The sequence below is a fragment of the Xyrauchen texanus genome, chromosome 31, assembly GCF_025860055.1.
Source record: "Xyrauchen texanus isolate HMW12.3.18 chromosome 31, RBS_HiC_50CHRs, whole genome shotgun sequence".
Lineage (NCBI taxonomy): Eukaryota > Metazoa > Chordata > Actinopteri > Cypriniformes > Catostomidae > Xyrauchen > Xyrauchen texanus.
The window spans coordinates 40,860,998-40,887,736 of record NC_068306.1 but is presented as its reverse complement, the minus strand read 5'-3'; the positions used below and the strand labels follow the sequence as shown (position 1 = coordinate 40,887,736).

The window sequence follows — 26,739 nt, the reverse complement described above, 5'->3', positions numbered from 1 at the left end:
CTTCTGCTCTCCTGCTTTTCCTGGATGAGCTGGGCAAGCGAATGTTTCAGCTCGTCTAATCCACAGCATGCTGAAGGTGACTTCAGCTGCGTCGGACCCTCGCTGGCCTCAGGGATCAGCGTCTTATCCAAATCACTCACTGACATACCATATGGGCTGATTAGTTCTTCATTTGCTAAAGGGAGTACACATAAAGCAGGCTTCAAAATCTCCACTCAAACAAGTCATACTATCCGAATGGCAATTATGAATTCACATACACACTTGTGGATGTTAATTATTGGAACATTTCCTATGATTCGTGATATTAAAGTTGGACATTGCTGAAAGTACAGTGTTTAACTGTGGTGTGTGCTGAACTATGGCAACTTCCAGTGTGAAGTGCAAATTACGGATATTGCAAGACACAGTTTGGACCAGTGTTTTTGCAATGACACAGGGTCTTGTCAGATTTTTGAGGATGGGGCCCAAACTTTATTTTTTACTTTAGAAAAAGGGAAATGAGAGAACACCATGAAATGGCTTTTTATAATGGGAAAATGTCTGAAGTGTTGTAGAAGCAGCTATTTTGACTGGGTCCAACAAGAAACACATTGCGCCAGTGACCCGTTGCACAGCCACATCCTGCGGTCTGTTTCCTATTCCCACTTTCACTTCTGTTTTGTGTAGGACTGGACATACAAAGCCAGACAGGACCATTGCAAAGTTGGCCATCTAAGCCACTAAATGAATGCACCTGTCTTAATATATTACTTCCCTTGAAGTAAAATAATATTTAGTTAATTGAATAGAAAACTGTCAGGCTATTTTGAATGCACTCTGTTCAGATGGTAGATTATGCATAAGAATTGTCCTTCCTCTTCTTGGATGCTTTGAATTTTTTTTTTTTGAGCTAATTACTTTGCAATTTAACAATTTTTAAAATTCCTGTCCACATATTTGTATATATATTTAATTGTTCTTGTATTTTTTTTTTTTACATTTATAATGTAATTTATAACATTGACTCAAGGGGGGAAAATCATCTAAATTGAAAACACTGAAATAATGGAATTATTATTTTGATTAATTACATTTATTTTTTTTTTACTTGTTTTTAGAAGTGTTAAATGTTCACCATAAGGTGTGCTATTTTATGGTCCAAGGCATATTTTCTGAAATAAAATGTAAAAAGCATTTATCTCAATTTGGCTTACCACAAATGAGAGTTAAAAAAAAAAAAAGAGAGAAAAAAGGCTAAAAATTTAGTCAGTGCACACTTATGCCTTTCAGCAGTTAATCCTTCATTATAGTGAATCAGGGCAACCAAAGCTAGATTTTATTTAATTTCAGATAGAATGCCTTGCTGGAGAGGATGTCTAGTTGCATACATCTGTCAAAAGTTTTGGTAAAGAGATCATAATTAACTTACCTTTGACAGTACAGGGCACTACACCAATGAGTAGAGCAAGATAGAGCATCCCTCTGTTCATCTTTGTTACTTCTGGCTAGTAAAACTGAGGTCCGCTTGTCTAAAACACACTGTGAACTGGCTTAGGTGTGATGACACAATTTACAAAAACCTCATGACTTTTAACTTCCTCTTCGTTGTAAACTTATCATGGTGATTTATTTATTTTTTTTTTTTTGGGTGGGGGGTATTTGGCAGTCTGTTTCATATAACAAGCGTATCATGTGCTTAAAAATAATTTTTGGGTAGCTGTTTGTCTTATGAATGATAACTGTACATCCACGTTAAGCAGATATGACTGCGTTCATTTGCGTTTCGTGTTGACCGCGTATTTGAGCAGACATGTTAATCATATTAGATGTCCGTGTCATAAAATAAACTTATTGTGCTTAAACACTTAATGAGTTATAATAAAACTGTTATAATGAGTACTGTAATCTTTTTTTATATGCATGCTAATTAAAATGTCTCTTCCTGTATGTATGATTAATTTAGCATGAACATTATCATGTTTATAATTTATTTGGACAAGTAGAAAGCCTATTCGCTGCCCATATTATGAATAAAATTCTGTTTTGTGTAGTTTAAGTGAATAGAACTGCAATTTGTTTTTAGGCTAAACTGTCATTTCTTTTTCCTTATTTTCTTAGATTGATCACTGAGCTTTACATCCTGAGCAATTCTTGAGGTGAGTGTCATTATTTGGTATATCCACAATATTATCCCACAATTGATGAAGTGAATTTTATCAGATAGGATACAAATCTTCTATCTTATCCATGCGATGTGCAAATGCAGTCTAATAGACCATATTATAGGTTAATATTAATCAAACAACAATGTTGTCAAGAAGAGAATGCACTAAATGTGCCATTTGCTGTATAACTATTAGTAGCTTTTAGCTAAGATTTTATTGCATTGAATCACTATTAATGTAAAGACTATCTAATAATGACACTGATTTTATTAATAATTTAAATTTTGTTTTGCATTATATAACTTTTTCGGTTTTATATACAAATTGTTTAATTGCTGTAATTATTGAAAACATTAATTCACTATTTACTCTGCTTCATTGCTTACTGGCAGTAATAAAATAACAATGTTTACTAAATAATTATTTCAAGTATTCATTATGAGACCTCAAATGTTTTGTTTTATGGTCTTCCAGGAAAGGAGAAAGTCTGATTTAAGTGATGCTATCATATTTTTTTCTCCTTATTACTGTCATTATACTTGATTAATATGTCTCTTTTCTCTTCAAATTGTTTTTTTTTTTAGGTTTCCTGTGGTTTGTGTGTTCAACAGTCAGCAGTTACCAATACTTTTACTGGATAAAAACAACAACTTCTACAAACCCTTTTTGTTGAATTTGTTACTAGATTTTGTTCCTTTTTAATTTTTAATTTTTTTCCTTCTCTCTCTCTCTCACTGTGTTTTTCAGTTCTCTGACACAGCGGTTACTTTATACATTGCCAAAAAAAAATTATTGTCAAAGTTGAAGGTTTTTCTTACAATACTGACATATTTGCCTGTTTTCTTTTTCACATACTGTCGTATTAGCTATATTTACACTACATTGTATTTGCTATTTTAGTTGTTTAACTGTTTTCATTATACTTCAAGTTTTATCTTTTCTGACAGCATTATTAACTCCAGAGGAACTTTTAAGTAAGTGCCTAGTCCTTGTGTATATTCTGTTGTAGCAAATGTTATAGATTTCTTTGTTCATGCTTCGTGAGTCTCTCATATTATAATAAACATGTTTTTGGTGAAATCTCTTTTTGAAAGATGTATAAAAACATGGCTATTTCTTACAAAATTATACAGTTTATAATCAAGTATTATGTTTTTATTACCAAACTGTTTTTTACCTTTTTGAAATTTAAAGGATGCCAAGAAAAGGTAGGCGATCCCTGGCTCAAAAACTACGTTGGGTGAAGCTAAAAAAAAAATCATCCATACAGCTCTAGGGGGTTAATAAAGGCCTTCTAAAGCGAAGTGATGCATTTTTGTAAGAAAACTTTCCATATTTATAACTTTATGAACTGTAATAACTGGCTTCTGGTCACGGCCGTTCACTGGCTTTCTCTATCACTTATCACCGGAGCTTATGATACGCCTACGTCATACGCCGGAACTCGACTCTCTTGTGAGCGTGCGGACGGTGTTACCGGATGCCAGTGATAATAGTTTATAAAGTTATAATATGGATATGTTTCTTAAAAAAAACGCATCACTTCAGAAGGCCTTGATTAACCCCCCCGGAGTCGTATGGATTACGTCTATGATGGATGGATGCGCTTTTTTTGGGCTTCAAAATCTAAGGGTCCATTCACTCATTATAAAGCTTGGAAGAGTCAGGATATTTTTTTATATAACTCTTTGTTTGGCTGAAAGAAGAAAGTCATATAACCTAGAATTGGAGAATACATTTTTGGTGAAATAGCCCTTTAATAATTCAGATCAATGTAAAAGTACAATAAAGTATTCCATTGAACTTGTGATTTTCCAAGTCTTCTGAAGACATGCAATATGATACAGTAAACTAGAAAATAAAGTTTAAAGGAATGGTTCACCCAAAAATTATAATTCACCCTTATGATGAGTGATTTCATCAATATCTTCTGAAACAATATGTTCTGTTTTGTAACTCTGTAAATCTTGTCCTCTCTCTCATGATTTAAAGCTTGATTACATTTCCTTGTGCTTGATGTTTGCATTGAGCACTGTACACCTGCTGTGGTTAACAAAATTAATGAAGTTTAAAGTTTTGGTTAATGAACAGCCCCTAGTCACTAGAATATATCCAGCACTGAACAGAAATTCACACTTCCTATTTTTCATTCTCTTATAGGATTCAGATGTAGATGCAGGCTTCAGCGAATTAGATGTTGGACTGCTCAATTTTACCTGAAGGCAAGCCTGCCAAACGTCCACATGCCCTCAACGTGGATGCAATGGAGGGAAGAATTGTCATGGATGATGTCCCAAATTTGCCACATTCTGTATGTCTCCACTTTGCTTTGATCTATGCTCTAAATTTAGACCATCCAAAGACTATGAGGAACACATTTGATTTTATTCAGCGGGTATTTCTGTCTTTGGGACAAAAAGACATTTCTGACTTTTAAGGGTCTCCAAACCCTTAAAAATGGTCTTTTAAGCTGAACTTGTTTCTGGCATATTTTGCTGTAATTGCAGTTCAGTTTAAGAATCTTTCCAAAGACACATGCAGGTTTTTCCAAATTGTAAAGGCTCTTTTTATTTATTTTTTTTTAATTAAATAAATACTTTTTTTGTAGTTTGCACAGTGCCTGTTCTGCAAATGCTCTATACCTTGTTTATGGTCCAGATATTATGTTGTCATGCAGCAGAGTGCTGCAAGAGGTCTAAGTCTTGCGAACAGATTGTTTTTTATTGTGTTGTTCTTAGAGTTTCAGCTGTTTATTACGCAAATAAACTGTTGAGAATTTCAAACTTGTTAAGTGCGTTATTTGAACTAGAAAATTTATTTTCAGTTTACTTAAAGAGAATGTGGAAACCGATTGCACGTAGTATTTTAAGTGTACACCACTTAAAAGTGATACAGTAAACTCATGTTGAGATTAGTGGTATTTCAGATGTAAAGTGAACAAATTGTATTAAATTTAAGTTAATTGACTTAATAGAGTAATCTACTAATAAATAATTTGTAAGGTTAAAATTAATTTATAGAAAATTAACAAATAAAATTAAGTTAACTAGAAATGTACTATTAAGTTTAATAACAAGTTGACATTACTTTCATAGGAATATTAATACAACTTCATTTTAGTAAGTAAGTTTTCTTTGCAGAAATAAGGCAATAGGTTTCCTTAATTTTTAAGTAAACTGAACATGTACAATTTTACAGTGTATGAAGGTAACACATTTAAAATACTGTCTTGTGTAAGACGATGTAATGTTTAAACTGTATTGTACAAAGTATGGCTAAGTAATAACAGTTTGATATTGAAGAAAAAGTGTGCAATTTGTAGTATTTTGAATAAGCCAAAGTTGTTACGTAGCATAATCTTTTTACTCAAATATAATACACTTGTGGTATATTGTTTGTATGTTTCGAATACTCTTGCAATTAATTTGTAATGTACTTGCAATTAATTTGTAATGTACTTGTAACACAAATAAAGTATACTTTAATATCAGTAATCAAGCATGGAATTACCCTACACTGGCATATACTTAAAGTATACTAAGTATACTTGAAGTTGTTCCAATTTAGTACACTAAAGTACACTAAATACACTTAAAGTTATGTTTTACTACAATTTAAATACAACTAAAATATACTTAGTACAAAATTAGTTGTTTCAAAATAGCACTCTTCAAGTTAACTAATTTAACACAATTGAAGCATACTTAAATTAGTCTGGCTTCAAGTATACTTAGCATATTTCTTTTTCACAAGGGATGTTACTGGGCATGAATAATAAATGGTCATCATCGTCATCCTTCATTTGACTGGGTGGAGACAGAGGGGATATCCTGGGAGATTTACTCCAGTGTTGGACTTACTGCTTTAAATTGAAAACTGGTTTCAAGGTAAGATACATTTTTTAACATGTCTGGGTGACTGGGCGGATGCCTGGTGAACTGAATCACGTAGCCATCGGGTCAGCCATCGCGGCGGGTTGGAGAGCGCAAGCCAGATCTCCAAGCACTGGGCACCAAGGGGACAATCTCGTCGGACGTACCGGCGGGTGGGGCCTCACGGCGGGGTGGAGCCTGAGGGGCCACGTTGAAGGCGTTTGAGCCCCGTGGCTGTGCTGAGTTGAGGGACATCGAAGTCACTGGAGCTCCAGTGGCACAGTAGACTTTGTCCGTCAGGGATGACGTAAACCTACAGGCGCTAGATGGACGCTTCGGGCTCCCGTGCCTGGTATGGGTGCACCGCGAGCGCCTTATCCACTGTGGTAATCACCAAATACCCCATACCCCGGCGAAGGTGGTCCCATTGAGTTCCCTAAATCACCCCCAGTGCTAGCCGTGCTGGCCTCAAACCCATAGATAGAAGGACCGAGGCGGGGAGCCGCTGCGGTGGCTTGATTTCTTACTGCTTTTTTGCCATGGTCATGTTCTCGCAGTGAGAACATGACCCATCCAAGAATGATGTCCCCGCGTGAGCAGTGCCCACACACGAAAGACAGCGATCGTGGCCTTCAGAAGTTGAGATAGTGAGAGACAGCGACCGCAACCAGGAATAATACACAAATGTAAAGGCATTTTTAAAAAGATGTGTCTTTAAAAAGAAGTTTCCGTGTGCTCTGCTCTTATAGAATATACTCTTTTAGGATTAAACTCTTTTAGAATATACTCTTTTTAGGGTTCTGCCGAAGCGCCCAGGGGCGATCTCTGAAGTGCACCAGTGCAGAGAGGGGGAGAATCCGCTGCAATGCGCCATTAGATCCAGCAGAGGTGAATGAGAAGCCGTGGGAATTCAGCTCAGTGAACATCGACCGCTCGGCTCCGAAAATCTGAATGAGCAGTTCGTGCACCAGCTCCTTTTTACCCGTATGTTCAGGGGAGAGGCATGCAAATACTACTCGCCGATTACCATTGACCTTTTATCAACGATCAGAGTTTCTCGGGCTCCCAAGAGTGACCCCTAGTGTCACTTCATTGACACAACATCAAGTGAGTGACAGATAGGAAAAAGCCTTTACCTCCTTAACTCCCCTGTCCTCTCAAAATTACATACAAATACATTACAGGGTGCGAGGGCCCGTTCATCATCGCTGCTTGCAGCTTTCATTTAAAGAATGTATTTTTAAGATGTGTATTTTGTCTTACTGTACCGGCAGAGTTTTTATTGTCAAAACAAGTGAAAAAATCTACCAGTACTAAAGAAGTAATACAAAGTATTTAGAATGCATTACTAACCTTGAATAATCTAATGGAATATGCTACAAATGACATTTTACAGCATGTATTCTGTAATCTATAATGGAATATGTTTAAAAAGTAACCCTCCCAACCCTGCCAATAGCATTGTGGAGTGTCAAGGTGGTCTTTGGCAAACTTCAGGTGCGTAGCAATGTTTTTGTTAGAAGGCAGCGGCTTCGTTTTTGGTGTCCTGCCATGGACACCATGCCTGTTTAATTTTTTCCATATACTAGACTCATGAACAGAAATGTTATCCAGTTCCAGTGAGCCTTCAAGTCTTAAGCTGTCACTCTAGGGTTCTTTTTAACCTTCTAGCGAGATTAGCCACAGCCACAATGAATGAGGCCGATTGTATTTAATGGACACACCATCACGGTATTTTTAAAGCCAACCACCTGCTTCCAGTATTGTACACACAGCAGATATGATGCCATTTGACAACATGCCATTTGCATTTTAGTATATGGCTTTAGTTGAATAGCTTTATTTGTAAATTTGAAAACATGAACCTTGTAACAGAGTAATTTGTGTGTATTATTTTGAGAAAATTGGCTCCGAGTTGTTTTAGCACATTGACCTTAGTTTGGAGTAATTTGTAAAATCAGTTGAGAAAAACTGTAATTGGCAGATGACTAAAAAGCAATTTAATTTATTAATGAAGTCCTGAATTACCATGATTCAGAACAGAGGACTCTCACCACACTGTTCAAATCTAATTCTCAAGATCCAGCAACATAATTTCCACCACAAGATCACCAATCCTGTTATAGAATAAAATCATCCCTAAAATTATTTATTTTTCTTTGAATTATCTGCATTAAAATTCAGTTTTAAGTCCAGATCTGAGTCCAGAACAGATATTAAGAGAAAAAAAGATATACTTATATTTCTGTGGCTGAAAAATAGATTTACTTTTCATTTAAACAACTGATTTAGCATTATTTACACTTGCATTACTTCAAGTCTGAGTTGATATAAATGAGACATACCATTGTTAATATAACTTGAAAGAAAACAATCAAAACCAGAAATAAACAGAACATACAATCCATTAGATGATCACTCTTCAAATTAAATGATTATCAACATGTGCATTTAACATGTACAGTATAAAGATACTACCATTCCATTCCACCTTACCAAAACTTACTACATCCAACTCTGTGTAAAATATCTGCATTATTTGAATACTAAATAATATTGACACAATGACACACCCAAAAGCTAATCTTACAACACTTGGTTTCAAACAAAGTACAATATTAGACCTCAGACTCAGACCTCAATTGCTAAATTATTTACCTGTGCATTTTGAAACTGTGGTCCACCCAAAACAGTAATATTATAATGTTTTATTAAATCCTGGCCTCATTAAAAAAAAATAAAAAATCTAGACACATGACAAAATCACTAATAAATTAAAATAGGTTCTGGACAAACAAACATTTGAAAAGTGCTTGGTAGGTAAGCTGAATGGTTAAAAACAGGACAGACACAGACAAACAATCACTCACTTCTCAAACACTCTTAAAAGATGTACAAAAATAGAGAAGCATCTGTGGTGACATTACACTATGATCTGTCAGCAAGGCACAGCAAATTCAGCATTGTGTTTGTAATATGCATTAGAGCTATACAAAAAATGTAGGCTTTGGTACTATGTAAAATAAATGCCATGTCAGAACTGCATAGCACTTTTCTTTTCAGTCAGGTATGCACAAGAATACAAAACACATTGTATTTGCAGTGGAAATTAAACGGTTAAATACAGTGGCCCCAAACATTATTTTGACAATTTAGACACAATACAATTTGTGACTGTCACTAATATCACAGCAAGTGCAATTTTAAAGAAAGATTACACAAGCACACTTATAAGCAAAACATTTTTACAGAGAACTTTGCTAGGATTGGTTATATAAAATTTGATATATTGTTCAAAATTAAGAAAGTACTGGGAGATTTTCTGGTTACCAAACAAGGCGAGTATGTTCATAATTAACGTGATGAACTACACCTGTGGTTATTTTGCTAGGACACCTGTGTGAACCTGAGAGGCACCGACTTCATACATCCATTAGAATCAGCTTGGGCTCAGAAGAAAAAGTGTTAATTGCTTGCATACGCCACACATAAAATTCCTGACAAAGTGACCAAGTTGTTTAAAAGACTCCAAGTAATTTTTGGGCCACTGTATAGGCAAGGAAGACCAATCACAATTCAGTAAACAAATATTATGCTGACATAATCACTGTCAGTTTATGTTCTATAAAAGCTAAATTTTTGGATAGAAAAAGTTCTGAATTTGAACCAAAGGGGGGAAAAAAAGACAGCACACTTTAAATTATCAACAAAACTATGTTTGAATGGAGTCTGTACATTAAGTGCTTTGGGCTGAATAAATTGCATAAACTTCATACTTGTTGTTGGAGTTTAGGACAAACTCTAACCAGAATGTTTGAGGAATATCAATACAGTGCTTCCTTGCAAGCACTGTTATTAATTAGCACAGATCCTGGAACATAATTATTTAAATTACACAAAAGTACAACAAGCTGATTTTACAGTTTATCATGACTGATTCCCTACTGTCTGTTTAACGGTGATTGGTAATTGGTGTTTCAGCAGAATTACTATAAGAATTCAAAGGGGACAGTGCACAGTAGGATGGAGGAAAGCTGTCCTAAATGTTTGTCCATTTGAAGCATAAGTGTGAATAGAGGGATGACGCCTTCAGAGTGCAAAGGTTCAGAATAAAGTTTTCAGACATACATCAGTTCAATAAAGGCACAGAATTTCAGCTTTAGTAAGTAATGCCACAATCCAAAATTCCAAATCTCTCACCAGTTTACCACCACCTTGATAATATTCTCATGTTCCAAATGTTATGCGCTGTATTTGTGATGAAAAGACTCTAGAACAGTGGCGTTGGTGTTTTCGAATAGCCACTGCTGACTTGGTGAGGTTGGGTCACAGTAGTTCATAAAAACCCTCTTCTCTGCAGCATTGGAGTCTATGCAGTTGTTACTGATGGGGTGATATATGCTCTTATCCTGTTAACAAACACAAGAAAAAGGCTTTGAATGTTACACTTATATAAAGCTTTTCTGACACTACACTCAAAGCACTACATTAGTAGCAGGGGAATCTCCTCAACCACCACCAGTGTGCAGTATCCACCTGGATGATGCAACAGCAGCCACAGTGTGCCAGTATACTCACCACACACCAGCTGTTGGTGGAAAGGAGAGAGAGTGAGAGATACAGCCAATTCATGGATGGGGATTATTAGGAGGTCATGATTGATAAAGGCCAATGAGGGGAATTTGGGAGTGTCAAGATCTTGGTTTAATAATTCATCCGAAGGATGGTGCCTTTTACAGTATATTGTTACTACAACTATACTGGGGCATTAGGACCAACACAGACTAAAGGGTGAGCACCCCCTCCTGGCCTCATTAACACCTCTTCTGGCAGCAGCCTTCGTTTTCCCCAAGAGGTCTCCCATCCAGGTACAGACCAGGCTCAACCCTGCTTAGCTTCAGTGGGTTACCAGGCAAAATATGAAGGGCGATATGGCTGCTAACAATCTCAGTCTTTTTATTTATTTATTTATTTTTTTTTTAATCCCATTTCAGTTACCAGCGCCATTGAACACCTCCACATTTAACAAACATTCAGTCATATATATCTTTATAATCTTAGGCTATATTAACACTCAAAGAAATTAATTGTCAAAACACAGACGACATTTCAGATTCATTTAAATTCAGACATGACCGAAAAGTGTTGATTAGTTAATTAGATGTTTATTCTGCATTAAGTCCATCCACTTCCACAAGTTTTGTTGTACAGTCTTGTTGATTATAATAGGGCTGGCAATGAGAGGGGGCTCTCAGTTGTCATGATGTCTCATGGTCAGAAAGGAACATATCCTGATCTGGACAATGGCCTGCTAATTGGTGACTACTGATATGGTATAATATTGATGTTATTAATAATATTTTTGTAAGCAACATTTCAAAAAATAAATTAAACTAAATTCTCACCTGTCATTCTTCTACCCACATTTTTGTTGTCAAGAGTTTGGCTGTAACTAGTGTTGGATAAGTTACTCAAAAAGTAATACACTACAAATTTTCAAGTAATTATGTCAAATATAATCGGATTACATTACACATTACTTTTATGTCACTTTCTAAACCACTTTTCTCAGAAAAATGTAACAAATTCCTCGTTCATTGTTGCACTTTTCTCAGAAAAATCGGCTGTCCCCCAAAGCATACAAAGAGCTGCTCAGAATGTCTAAAGCTCTGCGTGCAGTCCAGATAGGTACGCAAAGCACGTACCGGACACAGCAACGAAGGGGCTGGGTCTGCCTCTGCCTCCTCCCTGGGCAATGCTTGCAGGTTCACTACCTGGTCTCTGAAGGGTGTGGTAGGAACCTTGGGCACGTAGCCCAGTCGCGGTCTTAGGATCACATGTGTGTCTGCCGGACCGAACTCCAGGCAAGTGTCGCTGACAGAGAATGCTTGCAGGTCCCCGACCCTCTTGATGGAAGCAAGCGTGATCAGCAGGGCAGTCTTAAGAGAGAGGGCCCTGAGTCCAACTGATTCTAGCGGCTCGAAGGGAGGTCTCTGGAGGAACGAAAGGACTACCGAGAGGTCCCAGGAGGGGAACAGGCTTGGCCGGGAGGGATTTAACCTCCGGGCGCCTCTTAGGAACCTGATGATTAAATCGTGCTTACCCAGGGACTTGCTGTCTTCTGTGTCGTGGTGGGCTGCGACAGCAGCGACATACACCTTTAGGGTGGAAGGGCACAGCCTCCCCTCCAGCCTCTCTTGCAGGAATAAGAGCACTGACGTATCTGTGCTCCTCTGTGGGTCTTCGGCCCGAGAAGCACACCAATTTGCGATAGAGATGCCTGGTGGAAGGGGCTCTGGCTTGGTTGATCGTGTCTACGAATGAAGGTCCTTCCTCAGGGGAATTTGCCCCATTCTTGTCTTATTACTGCTCGGAGTTGATCACAACTTGTGGATTCTGCTTGTCCACTCACCTTTTGATGATTGACCACAGGTTCTCTATGGCTCCTTAATATATTAAGTTGCCTGGCCATGGATCCAAAATTTCAATGTAATGATCTCCAAGCCACTTCATTATCACTCTTGCCTTGTGACATGGCACTCCATCATGCTGGAAAATGCAAGGATCATCACCAAATTGCTCCTGGATCATTGGGAGAAGTTGCACTTGCAGGACGTTTTGATACCATTCATTAGTCATGGCAGTGTTTTTGGGCAGAATTGTGAGAGAGCCCACTCCCTTGGATGAAATGAAACCCCACACATGAATGATCTCAGGATGCTTCACTGTTGGCACGACAAAGGACTCATGGTAGCATTCACCTTTTCTTCTCCAGACTATCGATTTTCCAGATGTCCCAAACAGTCGTAAGGGGGCTTCATCAGATAAAATAACTTTGCACTAGTCTTCTACTGTCCAATCCTTGTACTTCCTGCAGAATTTCAGTCTGTCCTTGATGTTTTTCTTGGAGAGAAATGGCTTCTTTGCTGTCTTTCTTGACACCAGGCCATTTTCCAAATGTCTTCGCCTCACTTTGCATTTAGACGCACTCAAACCAACCTGCTGCCAATATTGAGCAAGCTCTGCACTGGTGGTGACACGATTCCGTAGCTGACTCCTCAGGAGGAGATAGTCCTGGCGCTTGCTTGACACTCTGGGACATCCTGAAGCCTTCTCCACTCTCTCCTTGAAGTTCTTGATGATCCGGTAAATGGTTCTTTCAGGTGCAATATTCTTTGCAGCAATTTCCTTGCATGTGAGACCATTTTGATGCAAAGCGATGATGGCTGCACGTCTTTCTTTAGAGGTAAACATTGTGAACAAGAACGCAATGATTGGAAGCACTTCTTCCCTCCTTTTATAGCAATCAGTCTGCTCGTATAATCCAATCAGAATGATAGTGATTTCACCTGACTAGTACTCGTTCACACTTTCCCAGGTGCTGCTGATATGATTAGTGAAATGATGTTGGCTGGTCATTTTGTGCCAGGACCAAAAAACAGTGAAATTTGGGTTTTTGTGATAAAGTAAATTTTTTTGGCCAATGGAGCTTTTTGCAATAATTTAAAATCTGATCACTCAGCACAATAATCAAGAAACACTGTGAATCAACACCACAACAACTGAAGCAGAAAACTTTGCAAAATACAAAATGTATGTCTCTGCCAATACTTTTGGCAACGGCTGTACAGGAAGTCCTGTATGTGTCTGTTTGCAGGCAAGTTCACAGTAGTTTAATTCGCTTCTTATTCAAATTCTGGTCAATTGCACCTCCGGTGCCATTCTAAATGCATCTTATAAGTGAACCGAACTATTGAGCATCTACATCTGAGATGATGTTCGTGAGTAGCGCTCAAATATTGCGCACTGCCGTGAACGCTAAAAATAGCAGCTGGGTGTGTGTGTAAACAGAGCAGCACCATTCACTGATGCGCTGCAGCTGCGCATGCATTTTATATATTTACTTATTAAACACAGCCTTTTGTGATTCACAGAGCTATTGCACGTCATCAAGTGGTTGATCAATTCACTTCTGGTGAGGGGTCTTTAATGTGAAACTAGGGCAAACTAGTGAATTGCAATGTCTTATGCTTTTTTTTTAACTCCTCTATAAGATTCAGTGATATTTTTGTTTGTATTTTGCGCTGTTACGCTCTTTTAAATTCTCCAAGAAACTCATCACACACACACACACACCGATCACTTGATGATTATGTAATTAAAATAACAAAAATACGTATTACTGTGAGGATAAAAAATGTATTAAAATCAGATGTGTTTCTGATTTGTTTATACGTTTCTCTTGACTGCATGAAGATATTTTTCTCAAATCTCTCACTACCTTTAAATATACAACTTAGCTAGCTAAAGCATAAACGTGACTAGATATAAACTAATGTAAATAGATGGTAATACATTTTATTTAAACATTTGGGTAGGACTTGCGTCACATTGTTCTAAACGCTTGAGGTTAGCTTTAATGTTAGCGACCTCTCATCCTTGTCTGCAAACATACTGCTGTTCTCTGTTAATGCAGCATCTATTCAAGAAATTAATTACTTTATAATGATATGACAACATGTACTGTATACATACCTTTTAGTTGTTGGTGTTTTAAATCTGCATTGTTCAGCTCCTTGCAGTGTTCTGCTGCATTCAACTTGCAGTCAAAACACTGTGTTTTGAAACAAAGTGTCAAAACAACCACCACAAGGCATCAATGATAGTTTTATTTTGCCTTCAGAGGCCGCTCTCATACTGTGTAATGACAGCGTGCCCTTCCCAGCCGCTCCAGCACCGGACACAATGGGGGAAAATTATCGGTGTGGATTTTTGCAGATAACCTATAGTTCCAGAAATCGTATATATCGGTCGACCTCTAGTCGCTAGGGCATTGCTATGTGGTTGCTAGTGTGTTCAAATATAATCTGCATGCACAATACTAAATAGTAAAATCTCTCAACTGAAAATTTTCACCCATTCTAATCCTGTTCACAAATGCTCATCAGCAGCGCACTGACCAGCAGTTCTGCTGTCCCTGGATCAATGTACTATTGGCTTGAGAACTGCTGCGAGCAACTCAATGTACTGTTGTCTTGAGAGCTGTTGTCCCCAGATTAGTGTACTGTTGACTCGAGAACGGCTGTGAACAACTCAATGTACTGCTGACTCGAAAGCTGCTGATCCCTGATAAGTGTACTGTTGACTCAAGAGCTGTTGTCCCCGGATCAGTGTCCTGTTGACTCGAGAACTAAAGAGACTCAGTGCACTGTTGACTCGTGAGCTACTGTGTAATTTTGTGACCGGATCATCTTCATACGTTGAAGATGACCCGTGTTTTGGGCCCTGGAGAAGTTTTGACATGCCTTGATATTTGTGCTTTTTTCAGTTGCTTAAAAACACATTAATGGCTAATGTCTGATTACACTGTATTCAGCACAAACTGGGCTACAATAATATGTGAGCAACATGTATGTACATGTTTGTATTTTTGAGAAAATAACGTTTATGCCTGTTTTTTGAAAAACAAAACATTTTAAGTCATTGAAATAAGGCCATTTAACACATACTAAACATTTGTCCACAAGACTTTTGAGAACTGGATCTTGTAACCTACAGATTTGCTACAAAATTATGTGAAAACCGTCATGATCACTCATTCATACAAAACAATATAGAAATTGAACTTTTGTACGACACTTTTAGTGTTAGAAAGCTCATATGCGAGGAGGCTTGAATTATAATTATAAGGCATGTATATTGATGTGATTCACACCTGAGACAAAGACCCTCCCCTGGGCCTATCAATGAGGAATGTGACAGAAAGATTTAATGACCAAAATCAAGTTTTAAGTTAAAAGGTTTAAGTTAATCTGACTATACATTTTCTTTAAATGAAGACTTTACTTAATTTTAGACCTACACTAACTTTTAAAAGAAGTCTCTTCTGCTAACAAAGGCTGCATTTATTTGATCCAAAATACAGTAAATACAGTGATATTGTGAATTCTTTTTACAATTTAAAAGAACAGTTTTCTATTTGAATATATTTTAAAATGCAATTTGTGATCAAAGCTGAATTTTCAGCATCATTACTGCGGTCTTCAGTGTCACATGATCCTTAAGAAATCATTATAATATGCTGATTTTCTAATATGGGCATATTTAAAGTCTCATTTAACCTGAACAGATATTTGCAAGCACAAGCTTTGCTGATGATAATGAGGCAGCATAAACACTAGTTAAAATATAATCTAAACATTCATATTATTTTTATACCATATTAGATATCAAATCATACAGCATACAATTGAAATGCCTTCTTTAGCCGAAACAGCATTTAAATGTAACTAAAACTTGCTTATTTGGAGTCATATTTCAAATTTCAATAGTCTGAATCCTGGCTGACAAGTCTGGAAACAGTCCCACTATTAAAATATGTACATGTTTATATAAAATAGCATGTCAACTAATGTAAGTAAAGCTAAATGACTTACTCATCTGAAATTGTATCATCGGCTGGATCAAGTCTCTCTTCAAAATGCAAACGTACATCAGAGTTCCGCTCTTCTGAGGAAAATGTTAACTTTTCGTCACTATCCAGGAGCTTCCTCACCTGTGTATCGTGCCATCTTCCAAACGTGCAGAAAAGTGAATACACTTTTTAAGGCACATTCGGGGGTGTTTACCATTTGCATTGATCGCCTCAGTACATTACCGTATGAATAGCGCCTTCTGCCCCTTAAATTATAATTGTTTAATTTAAAAGTAGACATTTTAAGCTCTCTTTAGACATATGTTTCATGTTTGTGTGATAAGTATTCAGAGTATAGAGTTTCAGTTTATTTTTGTGACGTGTTTCAGATATACACTCACCTAAAGGATTATTAGGAACACCTGTTCAATTTCTCATTAATGCAATTATCTAATCAACCAATTACATGGTAGTTGCTTCAATGCATTTAGGGGTGTGGTCCTGGTCAAGACAATCACCTGAACTCCAAACTGAATGTCAGAATGGGAAAGAAAGCTGATTTAAGCAATTTTGAGCGTGGCATGGTTGTTGGCGCCAGACGGGCCGGTCTGAGTATTTCACAATCTGCTCAGTTACTGGGATTTTCACGCACAACCATTTCTAGGGTTTACAAAGAATGGTGTGAAAAGGGAAAAACATCCAGTATGCAGCAGTCCTGTGGGCGAAAATGCCTTGTTGATGCTAGAGGTCAGAGGAGAATGGGCCGACTGATTCAAGCTGATAGAAGAGCAACTTTGCCTGAAATAACCACTCGTTACAACCGAGGTATGCAGCAAAGCATTTGTGAAGCCACAACACGCACAACCTTGAGGTGGATGGGCTACAACAGCAGAAGACCCCACCGGATACCACTCATCTCCACTACAAATAGGAAAAAGAGGCTACAATTTGCAAGAGCTCACCAAAATTGGACAGTTGAAGACTGGAAAAATGTTGCCTGGTCTGATGAGTTTTGATTTCTGTTGAGACATTCAGATGGTAGAGTCAGAATTTGGCGTAAACAGAATGCCTTGTTACCACTGTGCAGGCTGGTGGTGGTGGTGTAATGGTGTGGGGGATGTTTTCTTGCCACACTTTAGGCCCCTTAGTGCCAATTGGGCATCGTTTAAATGCCACGGCCTACCTGAGCATTGTTTCTGACCATGTCCGTCCCTTTATGGCCACCATGTACCCATCCTCTGATGGCTACTTCCAGCAGGATAATGCACCATGTCACAAAGCTCGAATCATTTCAAATTGGTTTCTTGAACATGACAATGAGTTCACTGTACTAAAATGGCCCCCACAGTCACCAGATCTCAACCCAATAGAGCATCTTTGGGATGTGGTGGAATGGGAGCTTCGTGCCCTGGATGTGCATCCCACAAATCTCCATCAACTGCAAGATGTTATCCTATCAATATGGGCCAACATTTCTAAAGAATGCTTTTGAATCAATGCCACGTAGAATTAAGGCAGTTCCGAAGGCGAAAGGGGGTCAAACACAGTATTAGTATGGTGTTCCTAATAATCCTTTAGGTGAGTGTATGCTCGTGATCACAGAGACTGCTGAAAGCTCACCCTTTTTATTTTCTTTATTTTACAAAAGCACAAGATTTTGTTGTTCTTGTGAGTGTACACAAATAAAAGTAGACCCGTTATAGTCTCTAGTGACTTCTTACACTTATCTGTATACCCAAAAATGAGTATTTTAAGTTGTTTCTGCTTTAATTATGAAAATATCCAACAGGACGCGCCGGTGCATCCATCGACCCCAGAGGGTTAAAAATAAACAAATTTACATTATTGATTGAGTACATAAACAATCAGTGTTCAAAACAATGTTCTTTCCTTGCCACGATTCACTAAGGTAAGCCTATAAAAATTATTAGAATTTTGAGCTGTCAGGTTTGATTTGGCGTGAAATCATTGGCTTATGACATACATCCTTGCATCATTATGTCATGTCCATGAACATAGGATAGAAGAGCCATCTCTCTCGATCCCATGTAAACAGTAGATGGCGGTAATGCACTGTTTTTGATTGCCAGCAGCTGTTAAAAATAAGAAACTACAGTTCAGGTCAGTAATGCCTCCGACACTACACGACTTTCAAAGACATCTGTCTGTCTTGTCATGGAAATCAAAGCATTTTCAAATTACACAAGGAATCGGCGATAGAGGTTAACACATTTCAAAACATTTCACTATTGACGAATCCCCGACGACAAATTATGTTTCACAGTAGAGTACACATGAGAAGTGATACGAGATACGAAAACAAATGCATGATCATATGTTATGCATTTCAGAATATGATGTGTATGTTTTTAATCGCCTAAAGGCATCATAGATTTTATTGGTTACAATATGAAAAAGTACCTCCTATAGAAAAATCTACCTGCGATATCAAGAAAGTCTCATTGGACTGAAGAAATGGAGGAAAAATTAGTGGAACATTGGCAGGAGCACCAGTGCCTATTTGATGTTTCATCTGAACTGTACCACAACCGGGTGAAGAAAGAGAAGAGTTGGAGAGAAATTGCCAATTCTCTTGGACAGTCAGGTAAGCAAATATGTGTTTTCAGTAGGAGGGAATTTTTCATATTGTAACCAATAAAATATCTGATTAAAAACATACATCATATTCTGAAATGCATAACATATGATCACGCATATGTTTTCACATCTCGTATACCTTCTTGCGTGTGCTTTGTTGTGAAATGTAATTTGGAGTCCAGGCAGTGTCGTCGTCAGAAGTTATTTTACTTCCTGAGTGAGGTTGCGTTCTCACTTATGTGATCGTACCTCAGTTCTCTAGCCTGAGTTTCGGTACCACAGCCTGTTCCTCAGTCCAAAAAACAGATTTTAAATTACCAATTTTTAATGCGAATCACAAAAGAGGTGTAGCAATCAATCAATATGGATTGATGTATCGATCAAATAACCAATGATGCAATGTCAATGATGCAATGTGTAAACATCAATGCAAATATTTTTAAAGATGGACCTTAATTTTGACATTCTAAATTCAGCCATATCTGTAAGCATTTCAGCCAAGCATCTCGTTCCGCTTTTATCAGGGAACAAGGGTTACAGTCAAGAAACCCGAGACGTTCCCTTTCAAAAAGCTACACTTATGATGCTGCGCTGAATTAGCACTTTGGGTACGAGAATACCCACGCCACCGCACTGTGGATGTCCGGACCCCTTACGGTTGTGTAGTGTGCTCACAAGAGCACGAGAGGTCTCTGATATGAGCTTGTGATGTCGACTAAAGGACATAAGAGCCCGGAGTGGCATGAACATCCAAACTATAAAATCTAATGAATGTGTGCGGAGAGGACCAGCCTGCCGCATCACAAACATGCTGCAGAGGGACACCTCTAGCCAAGGCTTTAGAGGAAGCGACCCCTCTGGTACAGTGAGCCCTGATACCTACTGGCAAAGCTTGACTGTGCACCTCGTAGCCCAGGGCAATAGCGTCCCTCACCCAATGTGACATAGTCTGCTTGGTGCGGCCGCCACCCCTGTTGCGGCCCCCTTGACAAACGAATAGTTGCCCTGACTTACGCCACTGGCTAGTGCAGTGGACATAAGTCTGAAGGGCATGGACTAGACAAAGTCTGTGAAGTCTTTCCTCCTCCGCCATTGTAAACAGACCCCTGTAGATCCCCGATTCTCTTTAGAGAGGTAATCGTCATAAGAAAAACTATCTTGAGAGTCAGAAGTTTATCAGACACTGACTCTAGAAGTTCGAAGGGGGTCTCAACCAGACCCTCAAAGACTATTGCTAAGTCCCATTAAGGGGTCCTGGTCCTAGCAGGAGGCCATAGTCACATAGCTCCACGAATGAAGCGAGCGAGTTGAGGATGTCTCCCCAACGGCACCCTGTCCATCAAGGCGTGGCAAGCCGAAATGGCGGCCACATAGACCCTGAGAGTGGCGAGGCATATGCCAGCTGCCAATTTTTCTCTGCAGAAAGACCAGAACTAAAGCAATCTGGCAGTTAACTGGATCTGCATTATGTGCACTGCACCATCTTTCAAAGACACCCCATTTATTGGCATAGATTCTTCTGGTAGAGGGAGCACTAGCACTTAAAATGGTCTCAATAACCTCAGGTGAAAAACCCAGTGTCGCTCAGTTGGTACCCTTCAGGGGCCAAACATGAAGGTTCCACAGCTCGGGCCGGGGATGAAATATTGTCCCCTGAGCCTGAGACAGAAGGTCCTTCCAGTCCGGAATCGCCCAAGGTGAGCCGTCGAGGAGAGACATTATCTCCGAGAACCATACCGTTTGGCCAGCGCGGCGCAATCAGTAAGAGGCAGGACCCTTGCTGGCGAACTCTGGCCAAGACTCACGGGAGACAAGAAACCGGAGGAAATGCATACAGACGCTGGGCCATGTATGTGCCATCGTGTCCAGACCCAGGGGGCTGGGTGACTCAGAGAGAAGTAGAGGGGACATTGCGCTGTCTGTTGAGAGGCGAAGAGGTCCACTTCTGCCCTGTAAAATCTCACCCAGATTTGTTCCACTACCTCGGGGTGGAGTTTCTACTCCCCTGTCGGTATTTTCTGTCTGGACAGTAAATCTGCTCCCATTCAGGCATCCAGGAATACAAGCTGCTCTGATTAACAGGAGCTTGCCCTGGGCCTAAAGGAGAATCTGCCATGCCAGTCTGTTCAGCTGGCGTTAACGTAGATCTCCTTGATGGTTTATGTAAGAGACTACCGCTGTATTGTCCACCCGCACCAAGACATGGCAGCCTCTGGAGGAAGTATTTCAGGGCCAGAAATACAGCCATCAAATCGAGACAGTTAATGTGACAATCGAGCTGACGACCCTCCCATTCCTCTTGAGCTGGACGACCACTTAAGACCACTACTCAGCCCGTCAGGGAGGCATCTGTCATTAGCAACCTGGGATGGCAAGATGCACATAGAGTGGGACCCAAAGTGAGGAACCGGGGTCTGAACCACATAGAAAGAGTACGTAGCATGCGGCACGTAACCCTTATCAGCCTAGGGGATTGGCCCTTGGATGAAATCCCCTGGCTTTGAGCCACAACTGAAATGGTCTTATCTTAACCTTGACCTAGCCTGACTTTGCTCAGGGTGTTCTGAATGGACTCGATTAGAGCGGGAGACAATTGTGCCCGCATTGTGATCGAATTCCATACGATCCCCAGATCGTAGTTTTCTGAGTGGGAGAGAGGACGCTTTTCTTGGCATTGAGCCTCAACCCCAGAGAAACCAGATGAGCTAAGATAATATCCCTGTGCTGTAATGCCAGTTCTTGTAACTGTGCTAGTATCAGCCAGTCATCTATGTAATTCAGAATGCGGATGCCCCGGAGTCGCAAAGGAGCCAGTGCTGCATCCATGCATTCCGTGAATGTGCGGGGGGATAAGGCTAGACTGAATGGAAGAACCCGATATTGGAAAGCTTTGCCCCCAAAAGCAAACCTCAGGAACTTCCTGTGTTGTGGCAGACTTTCTATATGAAAGTACGCATCCATGAGATCGATCGTGACCAACCAATTGCGATGTTGGATTTGAGACACGACCGTCTTGATGGTTAGCATCTTGAACTTGAACGCCCTCGGAGCGATTCAAGTCTCGAAGGTCAAAGATCGGACGCAACCCCCCCATCCTTCTTGGGAACCAGGAAGTATCTGCTGTAGTAACCTGACCCTCTGTGGAAGGGGAAAATGTTCTATGGCCCCTTTAACCAAGAGATTTTGCAGTTCTTTCCACAGTAAACTTGCTTGCTCTGGTTTCACGGTAGTGGGAACCCTGCCGTTAAAACGCAGAGGATGGCGAAAAAATTTAATTCTTTAGCCTTTTTCTACTGTTCTTAGGACCCACACAGAACCACCTGGCAGTATTTTCCATGCTGCCAGGTTATCTGAGATGGGTATCGATTCTGACACTTCCTGTTGAGGGGATGTCAAGTGTCCCATGTCCTGGACTAAGGCAGGAAGCAACGGAACACACAACATTTAGCTGGAAACCTCTAACTCCCGAAACACCAGAGGCGGCGGGAATGGAGTGGTTTTGTGGGGGTATCGGGAGGGTACAGGTGGATGTTTCACGTGACCCGTCCCAAGGGGGGGGCTACCCCCACAAAGCTGGGTGCAAAACCGTCAGGGTTTTTTATTTATTTTTTTTAGAAATAACTGCCCTGAGGTCTTGCTTTGGGGGCTGCTGAGGGTGACGAACCGCCCCCCAGTCTTTACGAGGGGGAGCACGATTCGCCACGCTTTGTTTTTGAGCCTCCCATCTAGAAGGACCAGGGCGAGGCTGGGTGACGGACGGCCCCTCCCCCTGAGTGTGGCGAGGAAGGAATTGCCGAAGGCTTCCTCGTGACTTTTTGCCTCCTGGAACCTGGTGATAACTATATTCATAGCGTCACCAAATATGCCAGAAGGATTATTATTATTATTAAGCCATAAGTGTCTCTCTGTGCTGACTAAAGCAGACATAGACCAGGCCAATGGTGCAGGCCGTTTGCTTGGTCCTGCAGGGAGACAGATCCGTGGCTCGACGAAGCTCAGAGAAAGCCTCTTCGTCGACTGGGGTGCCCGCACTCAGGTCCTTCAACAGATTAGCCTAGTACACCTGTAACACTGCCATAGTGTACAGGGCAGCACCAGCCTGACCTACTGCCTGATAAGCCTTCCCTTCAAGCGTGGAGGTGGTCCTGCACAGCTTTGTGGGGAGAGTGGGTCTCTTTAGCGATGATGCCGAGCCAGGCGAGAGATAACCCGCAAGTGTCTCTTCTACCGGCGGCATCACCGAATACCCCCGAGCCTCAGCACCCACGATATTCGAATATGTCGACGTCGAGGGTACGAAGACACGGGAAGTATAAGGATTCCTCCATGAATGAGACCACCCGTAATGGAGGTCATAGAAGAAAGGAAGGGACTGATATAGCGTTCCCTTCCCTTCCCTTTTTTATTTTTTTTTATTTTTGGCCACCAGACAGAAATCTGTCTTCTAGTTTGGAGTGTTTTGTGGGGTCTCTTGTTCACATGGCCAGTCTAACTATTGTCCGACCACAGTGCGAGTAACCACCTCGATTAATTCCTCAGCCGCTTTATTATTGTACGTGGAATGTACAGAGGTTCAGTGTCCCCCTCATGAACCGAAGAGGCGCCGATGCGCGCTTCAGGCTTACGAGAAGGATCAGCTGGATCTGGGGAGAGCGAGCGATAGGGACGGATCCGTCTATCGCTCCTCAGCCAGATCTATGCGAGAGCCCCACGATGAAAGAGTGGGCACTGGCTCTTGGAAGTAAGCGAGACGAGTGTGAAGCATTTTGACTGTAAACAGATCGCAATGCCTGCACCCGCCCTGCTGCAACGCAAGAGCAGCATGCTCTTCCACCAAACACGCACAGCAAAACTGCTTGCTTTGTTTATCAGTCATTCTTTTCCTCTTTTTTTTCCTTTTTAAAAAAGAGAAAGAGAAAGGTTTCTGCACACTGCCTAACAATTCTAACTCCTAACAGAGGAAAGTAAAAAAGTTTCTGACAGGCTCATGAAGCACACACACACACACAGAGTGATCTGAAGACCAAAGATCTGATGATGCACCTGTGACGTATCTATTTATAGCCCAGCTACAGGTGCATCCAATGATGTCACCGGCAGAGGCTATAAATTCCGGTCAATTTTCATTGACGTGTTGCACACATATTCACAGCTGGTCACACCTAAAGTTGTTCCTAATGCGCTAACTCAGCGCAGCATCATAAGTTTAGCTTTTTGAAAGGGTACTTGTAATTTACACCCCTAAACCGTACTCTGATTCAGAAAAAAAAAAATACCAGTGTGAAAGGCTTTTTAGATCACTTAGGTCTTCATTCAGGTTTTATAAATATGTTTAACGTGCTATAGCCATTCAAACAGGTCAGTTATGTTCACAGCCTTTCGTTATAGGAAGAGGAACTTGTCATGGTTGCGCTCTCTCACCATTATCATTTACATTATCTTTAGAACCTCTAGCTTAGGCTGTTTGTCAGTCAGAACACATCTTCCCCATATCTGTTAGAAACACATCACATCTTTTTATTTGCAGATCAGTCATGTTATTGTTTTTAGGCAAACGGGCTCTTTCAATTCAATGTTTTGACTGTGTGATAAATTTAGCCATTTATCTGGATACAAAATTAATTGGCTCAAGTCGCGCCTGCTCCCTCTTAATTTTCACTATCATTCTCTGGTCTTTTTCCTGTGGAGCATTATTTAAAATAATTATGGCTACATATTTTTCCATCTTAACATGACATCGTCATGAAAAACCTAAATAGCTCCTTATATGGCATCACCTAAAATCTTGAAAACTGGACATATCTTTCCTTCTTTCATGCATCTGCTGTAAAATTAATGTCCTCCCTCACATAAATGTCTGTTCTTCTATGATTCCTTTTCCCACACCCACTCTAATAGGATAAACTTAATTTGGCAGTTTCTAAATACATTTGGAATGGTATCCATATATTTAGTTTTTAACTATTCAGGCAGCAAAACAGATGGGGGTTTGTCCTTCTCTGAATTCAGGTTATATGCTAAGTCCTCTTTTTTTTCTTTACCCTTAGTCCACTGTCTGACTGGTTTAAGATGGATAATCGGGTTTCATGGTAGGCCAATCGAAGAATCCTTTGTATTCCTAAATATAAAATGTTAAAATACACCTATGTAATACCTTTCTGTATGACCACAGCTGGTTTCCTCTCATGCCATGGCAGTCATATAGCGTAACAGGGCTGTTATGGGAGATGGCATCAAAGCAGACCTTCTTAGTGTGCAATGGGTCTCCTACCCGTATATCTTCTCTCCAGCCAAACGTAAAGACCTGCAAAAGATCCAAGTACATTGTTTACTGTGCATTAACTCTTTTGCAACATTATCCTTTTGTGCATCACTATCATTGAACACTTTGTGAATTCATAATGTGTGCAATTTAATTCCATCATTCATAAAATTTTAAAATATTAATCTGAATAGTGCTGTCAAGAAGCTCAAATATGGGGTCTGTTTCGATACCTTATGTGCTGCCTCCAGAGATAGCATTATAAGGCATTTTAGGCTGTTACAAAAGTTAGTTAAACTCATCATGCTGCCTCCTAAGATACCTAATTTCAGCCAAATTCTAAGGTAACTTTGTATGTATCCTTCCCCGTGTAGGCAATACCAGAATACATTGTGAATAGCTTGGTGGTAAACTTAATACGGCAGTCAAAGTAAGATATATTTTGATTGTAAATAAACAAATTCACTCAGTACTGAAAGGTATCAGTTATTTAAAATGATAGAAAACATTTTGGTTACTGATGTAACCTCTGTTCCCAGATGGAGGGAACGAGACATTGTGTCGAGTTGACACTAGGGTCACTCTTGGGAGCCCAGACATCTCTGACCTTTGAGAAAATGCCAATGAGAATTAGCGTGTGGAATTTGCATGCCACTCCCCTGGACATACGAGTATAAAAGGAGTGCTGCTTGCAAACACACACTCAGGTTTCACATTGAGGAGCCGAGCCGAGCCGAGCCAAAGACCCGGCCATTTCAGCAGTTGGTTCAGTGTTGTGGCAAGAGGGACAAAACGTCTCTTTCCTCCATCAGGGAACGGAGGTTACATCAGTAACCATGAGGTTCCCTATCTGTTACTCACTCGACGGTGTGTCGATGAGTTGACACTAGGGGTCCCAATGGAAAACGCCACAAGAGCTGATCCGGGTTACGCAGACTGGCGGTGCGAGATGGGCAGAACTCTGTGTGCCTCGTAGCCAGTGCAGCAAGCCATTGCGTAACTACCCCAACACACTGGCAGGCATGAAGCGATCCCCTACACCTTGGGAAGCGGCTAATTGCTCAGAAGTTTAAGGAAAGGCTGGCCCAGCCATAGCCTTCTCTCTATTGTTCTCCCCGAAAAAAGGAACAAAATTGTTCATCTGGGGGCCACTATCCATGTTGGGGGTGTCCCTCCAAAGAGGAGGACACTGCGGAGACCACACCCAACCCCAGGAAGGGGGGGGACTTCTAAGTGGAAAACAACACACGGAAGCACATCGCGCAGAGCGGCACCGGGGTAGGTCCTACCCAAGGAGGGGAGGAGTTACTACAAACAAGTTGACCAAGGACAGAGGGCCCTCTGCCCAAGGAAGACGCGGTCTACCAGCAGGGAAACCATTTTGCATAATATACATCACACAGGGTTACCTAAGGAAACAACCAGCACACGTGGAGCACTTACCTC

The 26,739-nt window shown here is 40.2% G+C and overlaps 1 protein-coding gene across 1 annotated transcript in view; it reads right to left on the bottom strand.

Annotated features, from left to right (window-relative positions):
• Nucleotides 1-8,002: 8,002 nt before the first annotated feature.
• Nucleotides 8,003-26,739, bottom strand: part of LOC127625474 (polypeptide N-acetylgalactosaminyltransferase 10-like) — a 213,421-nt gene continuing 194,684 nt past the window's right edge. Inside the window, exons 11-12 of the mRNA XM_052100778.1 lie at nucleotides 25,186-25,335; nucleotides 8,003-10,428 (exon numbers count right to left, since the gene is read on the bottom strand). Coding sequence (XP_051956738.1) covers nucleotides 10,261-10,428; nucleotides 25,186-25,335 — 318 coding nt within the window. The 3' untranslated portion in view covers nucleotides 8,003-10,260. The remainder of the gene's footprint in view (nucleotides 10,429-25,185; nucleotides 25,336-26,739) is intronic.